Source organism: Crocodylus porosus, unplaced genomic scaffold (assembly GCF_001723895.1).
Source record: "Crocodylus porosus isolate Cpor-Errol unplaced genomic scaffold, CroPor_comp1, whole genome shotgun sequence".
Classification (NCBI taxonomy): Eukaryota; Metazoa; Chordata; order Crocodylia; family Crocodylidae; genus Crocodylus; species Crocodylus porosus.
The window spans coordinates 16598682-16610480 of record NW_017728932.1 but is presented as its reverse complement, the minus strand read 5'-3'; the positions used below and the strand labels follow the sequence as shown (position 1 = coordinate 16610480).

Genomic DNA, 11799 nt, shown 5'->3' with positions numbered 1-11799 from the left:
GAGTGAGCGAGAGGGAGGGAGGGAGGGAAGACGAACGGTTGAGGGATGAAGCTCCTGTCTCTCTCCTTACAGCCCTAAGTGTGTGGGTGGTAGGAACAAGAGGACAAAAACTGGGACTGAAGGCTTGAGGGAGGCAGTGAATTAGAAGTGTGCAGGTGAGTCTGGTAGATCAAAGAAAGAAGTTCTGGGGTTTTAGCTTATAATCGAGCAGAGAAAGGGCTAGTCATTAATCTTCCTGGTTATTGAACACTTGCGTTCTTTTAATGCAGAAATATAAATGGGGAGTTGGCTTGGTTGTAAGATGTCGCTGCAAGCTCCCTGAAAAGTGTGTTTGTCGGGCTTTAATTAATTAAGCAAGGAACTTCCCCTCTTCCTTCTCCGCTTTAAAATCCCCCAATGCGATCCCTGACATGAATGTTTTCTCTCCAAGCTCCTTCAGTGGAGACAAATGACTTGGACAGTTTGAAACTTAAACATTTTGTTTATAAAGATGGTAAATGATGGACCAGTGAGCAAGTGCCTCGGTTGATAGGCAGAGCTGGAAAAGCAAGTAGAAAACCATATGAAAAAAATAGCTAACTTCAAGAACAACAAAGTCCCTGGTGTAAGCAACAGGCAGTCTGCAGAGATCTGCTCGGAGCAGTTCAGAAAGAACAGAAACTCAGAGAACAAACAAGCCTAGGGTTATAATCATTGCTTCCCTTTCTCTGGCCGCTAGCCCCCTTCGAAGGCCAGCCGGGGACTTAGCGTCGTGCGGCTGACGCCATCTCAAGGACAGTTGGAGTACTGGAACCAGACCCTCGTGTGCCTGAACCCAAAACCTTGCTTTTGTCCCCGGTACTGCTTCGTGCACACTGCGCGAGCGTCGCTTTAATATCGCTAGAGCGTTCCTAGTCTCTTGCTTGAAGCTGAGGTAGACAGCAGTGTCAAACTGGCCTCCTTGCCATTCATGATTGCATACCAGTTCCCCCACGTCCTCACCTTTCCAAAGTAAACAGTCCTAGTCATTTTAATCTCTCCTGCTCTAAAGAAGGCAAGTCAGAACCTACTTCCCCAACCCCCCTCCCATTGCAGGACCTGGAGAAGATGGAAATCCTCTCGTTTAAGATCTTAGCACAAAAGGTATCTGTTCAGGAATGCAATTGCAGAGCTCAACTCTGGATTTTAAAGATATTTGAACATTTTAAAGAGGATCCATCCTTTCCCCCTCCGACAGCATTTGCAGCCCTCCAGGACTGGGAGCCCACACCCGATTGTCCAGGCACGCGGATGCTGGCCTCTCACAGGAAGTATAACCTTTCGGTGTACGTTTTGCGATTCCTCCACATGCACACATATGGTTGTAGAAAGATTTAAGAATCAGTGTCTGGGGGGGGGGGGTTATTATTATTTCTGTATCTCCACTGTACTTTCTGCTTGGAGCAGACTTTTATTACGGTTTCAGAAACAGTACAGAGCAGATTGTTTTGCTTAATGCTGGTAGTTAAATTGTGCTCGGCTGCTCGCACTGGTGACGCTCTGAGTCAGCAATGGGTAATTTTCCTAGAGCAGGTAACGCTGCACGGTATACAGCAATGCGTTAAGACCAGACAACAGCCTTCACACCTTCTACTGAAGTATGGGGTTTTTTCATTTGTTCTGTAAAGTATCTAGGACGCTTTTTTTGGTAGCAGCTGACATGCAAGGCCACGCTCTCAACTTGATGGCACTTCTCTGTCTGTGATACCTTTTGAATGCCCTGTATGATCCCCTGCAGGCGCAAATTTTAGGGAAGATCTTAAGTACAACTGAGCAGAAACCTGTGGAGTTTGGAGAGGAACAGAAATCCAGGTACCCAAGCACAGAGGCACAAGAGCATCTCAGGAAAGTGACTGAAGAAATGGCCAAACCACTTTAGTCGAACCTGTCCAGCAACAAGCAGGAGGCAAGCCTCTGATGGGGGAATTGCGGCCAAAGTGGTTCGAGTGAACAGTGTTATAGAGGACTGAAAAATAGTCCTGCAATAGGATATATCAGACAACCTTACCCGGGGGTGCACCATTAGCCCCACCCGTAACAGTGCCTTGTGCGGCTTTGCCTTGCTTCACCATCAAACACAAAACACCAATATTTTACGGAACCAACAGCATTAAAATCCAGATCTGTTGTTTGTGTCCTTGGTTCATACGGGAACCAGAGTTTCACTTAAAAGCTTTGATGTTCTGCTCTGAAGTAAAATGGAAATGAAGATTTGATCATCCTTTCCCCTCATTTGCTAGCTACGTGGAGTATATGCGAGCTACGCGTGTTGAAGTGCCATGCTGTGCCACTTCTCATTAGTGTCATTTAGCAACAGCTCAATCTAAAATAGGGACAGGAAGGGATTCGTTCAATCCTTTACAAGATGGTGTCAGGTGGAAGGCTCCCACTTCTCTTCATTTTATACTTCTTGCTGATTTATATCTTTGAACACTAAAACTCAGAACCATCTAGTGATTATTGTGTGGTCTGTGAAGAAGTCATGGCATTTCTTAAGCCATTAGTTCATTTTCATCCATGCAGAGAGACTGCCAATCTCTCATTGGTTTCTTTTAATTTTTCCCATTTTTCTTCCTGTGGGATGGAGTTTAAACTTTAAAAGCCCGGGTCAGGGTTTGTGGTTTCTTAGCAGGGCAGACCACTGGACACAGAGCGCTCCGTTTTGGACGGCTTGCTTACTGAGGTCTTCTGGCATCGCCATCTTCAGTCTGCTTGGTTTGCTCGAGCAGCAGTGGGTACTTCTGCACGGCTCTAACCAAACAATCTGGCTGCCAGACTAACTGCTCGAAATAAGAGGAAAAATTATCATTATATCATGCTACTTTTTCGTATGTGGTAATGTGGTGTCCTGCCACAAAATCAAGGCACTTAGCCACTAGTCCAGAGTTGTGGCTTTGCTTTTCAGAGCAAGATCCTGGGCACGTTCGCTTGCTGACTTTCTTATTCTGTGATCCATTAACGATAGCTGCATGCAAAGGTGCTTTAAAAAGCTTTGCTTGCATGCAGTGCTCAACTGTCCAGACACTTACTGAGACCATCAGAAAGAGGTCTCCTGAATTAGTGCATGAAAAAACGTTTTATGCATGGAAGTTATTTGAAGGAAAGCTCCTCTCCTATAGCCAGTCCACATGTAAATCCCAGATCTTTTTTCCCCACATGCAAAACATACAGCCTAAATAAGGAAAAAGCACTGAGGTGCGTAGATTTTTTTCATTCCATCTTTAGCCTCTTTCTACCAACTGGAGATGAATGTTTCCTTGTAATCGGGATTTACTTCCCTTGCCACATCACAGTACTCTGAGCAGGCCAGATTTATGCCCAGATTGATGGAACAGAAATAATCAAGAATTGTTTAACATTAATCCTCTCTTCTTTGATCCAGTCCCTGGAAACCGACTGCAGTAAAATAAGCAGTTCCACGCTTCGGTGGATGTGCGAGGTGCACATCCACTACACCACTCCCTTTTCCTGGGAAGGTGAGAAGATATTGAGATTCCTTTGGGACCATCAGCACCCTTGCTCTGAATTTTCAGAAGATTTTAAGGCGTATCGTAGTCATTTATTATTTTTCCTGCTTTGTTAGCGTCTCAATTGCCTAAGCGAGGGCTGCCACAAAAATAGCTACATTTTTTTTCCTTCAGGACAAAGAAGGAACTTGGTTCAGGAAGCTGATAATAGTTCTCCGAGCCAAGAATGACCAAATTGCAGTCTCTTGCTGCCCCTTTGCTCTTGTTTCCCTAGCGGGAAAGCAAGGGGCATGCCGGTTAATATAGGGCAGAAAAAAAAAATAGCTTAGATTTCTTTAAACAACCATTCACATTTCTGGAGCTTAGTTTCATATTTCTTTAATTACAGAATAGTATTTGCATCTAAAAGTGGATCAGGTTCTTAGGGGATAGAAGTGAATGAGACTAAAAGCAAGGGGCAAGTTGCTTACGAACATGAACAAAAAATAAGTCACAATACTTCATACAGGTAGATATTTAAAAGGACAGCCAAGCGAACTGTAGTAAAGGAGAGGTTTTTGGTGTAATGCTTTTTACAGCTGGTGGGAATTCAGTTTGTACATCATGATTTTTAACCAACATGTCAAACACTGATGTTTTAAAATAAAGGAGAAGATGCTGATTTCTCAGCAGTCATTATAGTCACGAGTAGGTAAGGACTCCTACCTGTTTTATAAGCCATAAGAGGCAGTTATAGGGCTATGCAGACAGGTTGGTGCTAAAGACTGAGGCTGAAAAGGCTGATGATCGGCAATTGAAAACCAGCATGAGGACACAGCTAAACGCAGAACAATCTAGTGGTCCCCCTGACAGCCTTGAAGGACTGTAAGACAAGTTAGCATGGGGCCACCGTTTGCTTAACAGCCCTCAGTATTAAAGGAGACAAAGAAAACTTGTATTTTTGCCTTATCCCTCTCACAATAAACTTCGAGCAGTGCTGGGTGTAGATATGCTCCTGCCTCTGCCAGACTGGCTCCATTTCATATAGCGTGTTTCAGCCACGTGAATTTTCTGTGCTTATTTGAAAGAGAAAGGGGAAGAAAGTCCCCAACGCTATTGTATAAACGGGACTGGAAAATATCTGGGTAAGAACAGCAGAGATAAGCTTATGCTGGACAATAGTTTGACATACTCCAAATTAAACAAAAATGGGCTTGAAAACAGTTTTTAAACATGTCAAACTCCATCAGCATCAGATCTGGCCTGGGTGAAGAAAATGCTAGTTGTTATGTCTCAAGAAAATGATAACTTTGCAGGGTGGGCACAATCCAGCAGTAAATAACATGGAGGGAACAGAGGAATGCGTCTCTGCTTGTGACACTGCACACTCTGAACGCCTAGGACGTTGGACTTTGGGAAGGAAAAAGCCCACACACGCGTTAGTTATAGCACATACTTCCACGTAGGTCAGAAACGGAGGCCAAACACTGAAAGGCAGTAACCTTACTTGGTGCCCACAGTTCCACAAAAGCAGCCATTAGATGTACTTGATGCAGGCTTCCACAGACATTTCTTGTAGAAAACAAAAAGATGAAAATCTCTTTTCCCACAGGGAATCCTGGACAGAGTCCAAGCTCCATCTCCAAAATCTGCTAAATTGGGAACACATGCAATGGAATTGCATCATGTACTAGTTTCAGGGTTGTGCTGGTGACTACTACTAAAGAAAAAAAAAATTGCAGGAGGTTGCAAGCAATTCTTTTTGCAGCTTGACACGCTTTTGCTTTCCTTTACACCAAGAATGATCAGGTCTCACTGAAGATAAAACTGAAAGCCTTTTTATAGTAGAAAACCTAATCATAACAAAGGGATAGTTTTGCTAGAAAAGGGGAATCAAAAACAGCAGCATCTTAGGTATGGTAGGATGACACTTGTACTTGCTTTTTGACCTCTAATATTGCCTTTGCACCTTTTGTCCCCAAGAACTATATAGATTCCCTGTAGAAACCACTTCTCTGAAAAGCCCACACCATCCTAACTGAAACATCAGGCTAGGGAAAGCAGAATCAATGAAGTGTGGCCAGGACAGTACAATAACTCTTGTAGTAAGTACTGTAGGGCCTGTACTGCAAATGGGTCCAGCTCATTTGTGTTATTATTCCCAGCTAATAGCTCAGACAGCACTGCAGCCTCTGCTAATACCTGCCAATTCAGAGAATGGCATTTACAGCCGACTGGGTTACCCTGCAGGCCAACATCATCTTTGCACGTGGTATCTGGCACTCTCATAGCCGCGATGCGGTTCCTGCGTGTGCACTTCAGAGGTAGGCATGTCTCTCTCGAATCACCAGTGCAAGAAAAAGAAAAAAAAAAAACCAAAAACAAAAAACAAAAAAAACACATGCTTAACATTTCACCTTTTTCTGATAAAGTAGCAGCTCACTCATCTTCTTAAGCCTCATGATTTGCAGAGGGATAAAGCTTTTCGGGAAGGAGCGAGAGTCATACTGCAGCTTCCACATTCCTTTGGCTACTCTAGGAACAAAGGCAAGCAGCCCTTGTTGTGGATCTGGTTCAGAGCCATGGTACATCAAGCATCCTATTGCTTTGCTTGTCCTTAAATCAACCAACCTTTCCCAATGATACCTTCTAATGCACAGTTCAGTTTTAGTGCTGTTCTTTGTTCTCTCTGCCCTCTTCCTCCCCCCCCCAGTGACTAAAGTCTCAGTGCAGAACAGCAAAAGTCACATCACCACAGACAGTCATGCTAGCTTGTTAGTTTGGCCTGATTAGATCAAAGCATTTCCACAGTGCTCAGTCACCATGGTATTTGAGTGCCTGTAGCGTGCATGAGATGGTGTGTTTGTACTCCTCTTCATCCTGGGTGGGAGGAGAGCCTTGGCAACTACCATTGAGAAGATAAAGCAGCATGGCTTCTTGATCTGCTGGTGTTTCGAATCCAAGGGCTGTTTGTGGGTCACTAACACCTTTCCCCATCTAATACAATTGCATGCAGATAAATTAAAATAAAAAGAGAACAAAGCTATGCCGGTCACTTAAGAAAGTGTTTATTCAAAAGCTTCATAGCACCATCTATTTGTTGAAAATATCCAAATAAAATGCAGTAATTAAAAACAGTTTTGCTTGAGCATCACATTCTTTGACTCTTGCCTATAAACGTATTTATGGTTGTTCTTGGTAATCTTATTGAAAAATAACGCTGCCACAGACCTGATACTGATTCTGGGGTGTATTAAGCATGTTGAGGAAGAGACTGTCTTCCCCTTGTGCTGCAAGAAAGGTTTTGAAAAGTTACTATATGAGGAAAGCGCTGCCTTCTCAGAGCGTGTCTTCTTAAGACCTGCTCCTGATGTACAGCAAAAAAAGCCAAACACTGAAATGCCTCCAAGGAAAGCAAGTGCTCATTTTAAATATTAGTTTTATAGTAAAAACAAAACAAAACAAAAAAAAAACAGGGACATTTAGTATTTAAGTATTTCCTTATTTGTCCTAATACCACTCATCTATTTTTGCTAAAATATGGCCATCTATCCCACCGTTCTTTGTAGAAGACTGGTCAAAAACAGTTCTACAGACTTATGTCGATTTTATTAAAAAACAGCAAGATTCTTAAAAAAATTTCAAACCCCGACTGAAAGCGCTTTAAATTAGTATCATGAAGTTTTTCTCCTTGCAGAGCAGCCCCTCTGAGAACTTTTTGTTTGGCCATCCAATTAAGCGCTATTTCCCAAGAAGATCCTTAGCATACATGTCAAGACTTATGGACCAAGTTGAGTACTTTGGTCACATGAACATTTGGCTATGGCTTTCAACCAGTAGGATTCTCTATTGCATCTACTTCAGGAGGCAAATACTTTGAAGTTCACTTTGCTAAAGCACCCATGGGGTCCCAAGCTGGCAAGACAATGGGAACCTGTTGCATCACTGCCAGGACGTCCTCTGGCACGTGTTTCTTATCCACCACGACTTCATACACATACTCAGAAAACCAGTCATCAGTCATAAGCAGGTAACCTGGAAATGAAAACAGAGTTTTAGTTACTATGGAAGAAATGCTGTTGATCTAGGAAGGCTTGATCCCATGCCAAGAGGTCTCACACATCTATCAGAAATATCACCATATTTCCATAGCATCTTTCAGTCGTTTGCAGCAGCCAACTTTGACTTCATCTTTGTGAAGAAACCTCAAACTTCCCTGGTTTGGGGGAAGAATAAAGAGGGTAATTTCTTCTCTCAAGCCCAAAGCTAATCTCTCTCTGGCCAAAATAAGTTGTGAGGATAAACCATACCTTGTAATTCCAGTTCTCCCCCTGTACTAAAAGCTCGTGCTGGGAAGTCCCAGTTGAAAAGCCTTCAAAATGGCATAAGATAAGAGCCTAAATCTAGAACATCTCTTCTTCTGGTATCAAACTGCTCCCTTGAGCCGATTAGCTTCCCCCCTTCTGGGAAATTCAAGGGGAACTGCAAACATGCACCGTCAGGGAAAGGGAGAAGGTGCCTTTGGTAGAAGACAGAGATGAAGAAGCTTTGTGTAATAAAGTTCCTCTTGTCCCTGTAACAATATCATCACACAATCAAATGAAACAAGAAAATGCCCAAAGAATATGGACAATAAGCTCATCTATCTATACCATCTTGTCTGTAAAGCAAGAGATCAGATTGAATTCCCATAAATTAAAAAGCCTATCAATTGTAATCCAGCCTAAAAGCCATTCTGGAAGTACTGCAAGGGGAGCCGTCTTGATTACTCTCTCTCTTCAGGATATGAGTTCCTTGGGGGACACAAAAACCTCTCATTCCCGACAGCCCACAAGTAATTGCACCTTGAGAGGATAATGAACTCTCTGCCTCGGTGACTGTTGCCATTCTGCCTGACGGTGCCGATTAGGATCGTGATGTCTGAACAAGGAGGAAGTGCCAAGTACAACTTCAGAACATGCAAATAAGGAGGGGCACTGTTCACGACCGTGCCTACAGGCCTTCTTGGCAAATGCCGGCATCGTTTTCTTTGTTAGGAGCAGTTGGGCACATGCCTTCGGGAATGCGATGGGTACACCCCAGTAGGCTGCCCCAACACAATCGTGGCCTCTGCAGGCCAGCTAAAGGGGTGAATGGAAGCAGGAGGGGGAGTCTGCTATATTTTGGGCAGAAGGGACAGTGGAGTCCCACCTGGAGCCAGCAGTCTAGCCATTCTATTTTAGCTGCCCGTAAGTTTATGAAATGAAGGAGACGGGAAACGAGAACTCCCGACTTGTCCCTTCGTGTGCTGACAAGCGCCCAGTCAGCACACGACTCCTTCCGAATACCTTCGGAGCAGACAGTCGTGCACGACTCTACTGAAGGCAGCATTTATAATGTACAACCAGCTAGCAAAGCAAGGGTGGTTCAGAGGCTAAGCACTAGTGGAGGACCTGGGAGATCGAAGTTCAAGCCCCTGGTCTGCCACAGATTTCCTCTTGGACTTTGGGCAGATCACTTGGCACTCCTGCCTGCTAGCTCACCCAGTACACACTACGATAATGATACTCCCCTGCCAGGGAGTAAAGAAATTAAGGATTGCAAGATGATCCGATACACCAGTAAAATTCCTAAGAAAGCAATGGGATATGGCTGTCATCGAGCAGCCAGAAGAAGAAGAGTCAAAAGGGGTGACAGCCTGACAACTGTTTATGTGCTGCTAGCTGGGGATAAGAAAGCCTTCTCTTCCTGCCAAAACACACAGAAGGACCCCTGTAGAACAGATGCATTAATTGATTCATTGTTCACCTTTCAAGACCTCTTCCTTGCTTTTAAAAAGACAGCTTATTGGATAAATCGGGTTCAAAGTTAGGTAATCCTGTACCGATTCCCCAGGACACACAAAATAAGCAGAGCAAATGAACTCGCCTGGAGGGTTATAAGATGCCAGTAAAATATAGAATGGATTTCTCTCTTGAAAAGGGATTTTTCCCTTAAAAAAGCAGTGCATGTCAACAGCAGCACTCATTCCTTGGAAAATGGCAGCATGGATTCACAAAAAGTTCAACAACAGAGATTCTTGTAGAGGCCACACCAGCTGTTCCAAGGGCTGTCCCCACCCCCCACCCCCAGGACTTGCAGCAGATAGGGGTTTCAATATCCCCCTCCCAACCGCTGCACTGTGCAGGACCCCCCTTCGGGGAGAAGGCACAATCATCAGCACTTCATTCCTGGTGGTTTTTATTTTGGGTGCTAGCTGCACTTCCAGCACTACCAAAATCGAGGCGAGCGGGCATGCAGTCTCCCACTGTCCGACGCTGTATGCAGAGCTGTGAAAAAGGAGCCCCGAGAAGGCTGAATGAGGAACGCAAGCAGTGCCTGTATCCCACTGCCACCGTCCTCTCCGGAACCCAGAAGTCTAATCTCTGCCACAGGGATTCAGCCAACGCCCTTTATCAGCCTGTTCAAGAAACAGCGATGCTGAGGCTTTGTTATCTTATCCCCCACACCCGACCGGGCCTCGGCTGTGATGGGCCAAGTCGAACATCATTCTTGACATCGTCCCTAGCGAGAGGGATACTAGCCCTCCGCACTGGGCTTGTCCAGGTGCAGCTTTGCAGGATTTGAAGCAGTGTGGTGCCACCCAATTCCTTCACGAGGCAGATAAGATGTGCTCACTGCCAGGCTGCCTCAGAAATCGAACAGGAGCACTAGGCTATCCAAACTCAAGTCCTGAGCTTGCTTAGCAGGAACATGGAGGAGGCAGGAAGGGGGAAGAACCGTCATGTCTCATGTGACTTCTCAAATTAATCAATCGTTCTGGCCAGTGTCCAAGAGAGATTACTCTCAAGAGATGCATCTAGTTGCCTTCAGCTGAATGGAAGGGTGTAGCGAGACCCAGAATGGAGTTAGGAGTCACCTCCCCCAAACTTGCATCTGAAGCAAAAAAAAGGTCGAGCCAATGAAATAGGTCTGATGAAACATTTAAAGTCGCAAAATTTTCCAGATAGCTAGGAAGAAAACATAGGCAGTGACCAAGGCTTTCTACATAAAGGAACCGCTTGCAGTAGAGCAAGCTAAATAATGCGCTACCCTGCATGGATGAGAATTCATGCAAGTGCTGTACGCACAATACATGCAGGTAGACAGCATGGGAAGGGTTTTATGCTATTATGCTCGGCAAGGTAATACCGGTATCAGAGAAGGCAACTTCTTTTGAAGTTCTAGGAAAGTAAGGCTGGAAGAGACCTCAAGGAGGTTCGTCATCTAATCTGCCCTCCTGCTCCACCATGAAGGAACTCAAGCAACAACTAAATAATTGTAGGACGACTCGTTCATGTAAAATGAGCTCACTTCTGTAACATTTCAGGTAGAAGGTATAACCTTTTCTAAACAGCAGCTTCAGCTGCAGTGTTGGTGAAGTACAGGCTCCGCACAGTAAACCAAGGAGTACCAAGTAACCTAGCTAGCTTTCAGCTTGTTATTACCAACTCTGAAACCTGTGGTGCTACATTCCCACTTCTGCAATTAAGGCAGACTTTTCTTGGGTTGACAGCCAAGGAGAGGGTCCTGCCCAGATCTGGCAGGGCACCTCAGTCCCAAGCCAGTAGCATCCACTCACAGTCCAGCCTCGTGCCCGTTTGCACAGCTCTGCCAGCGCACTTCCACCACCGCCCTTCGCTGCCTCAGATCTGGAGCTCTCCTGAGCAGACTCTTCCTTTTCGGATTAAGCAAATCTTTGCTCACTAATGGACAATACCCCCCAAAACACTGAGGCCATTTAGTTCATTTTGCTTGCGACTAAAAACCTGATCAATCAATCTACTCAACGACAGGAGCGGAGCTGTTACCGACTGATCCAACTAGGACTTCCGCTTACCTTGGATGGTTATTCACCCTTTCCCCTGCACAACCCAGTCAGTGTTTCCAAGTACTTCACTCAAAGGGCACTTACTCAGCAAATTCACCAAAACATCTTTAAATGGTACAGTGGTATAGTCCTGTAAGCCCTAACAAATGCTGAACTGCGCATATGTAAAGCGGGACAAGTAAACACATGTTTTTTTCCCCTTGAAGCATTCCTCTGTAGTAAAGGTTAGCAGCACATAATTACAAATTCAGGAAGATGGCTTCTTGCAAGAGAAATCCCCAGGAACAATGCATCAGTCACCAGACCCTATGCTTTTAAAGAAGAAGGAAAAAAAGTGGCTGATGTATTGACCTCGAGTCTCCATACAACCTCTATCCATCCCACTGGCCAGGATGTGCCGAGATAATTATTAGTACATAAAAAACTTCAGAAAAATAGAGGGCTGAAAAAAAAAAAAAAAAAACCAAACACCCCACTCAGCCATCC

The 11799-nt window shown here is 44.6% G+C and overlaps 1 protein-coding gene across 1 annotated transcript in view; it reads right to left on the bottom strand.

The window, feature by feature from the left end:
• Positions 1-6510: 6510 nt before the first annotated feature.
• BLMH (bleomycin hydrolase) overlaps positions 6511-11799 on the bottom strand; it is a 27169-nt gene continuing 21880 nt past the window's right edge. Inside the window, exon 12 of the mRNA XM_019545783.1 lies at positions 6511-7499. Within this exon, the coding sequence (XP_019401328.1) occupies positions 7348-7499 (152 nt within the window). The 3' untranslated portion in view covers positions 6511-7347. The remainder of the gene's footprint in view (positions 7500-11799) is intronic.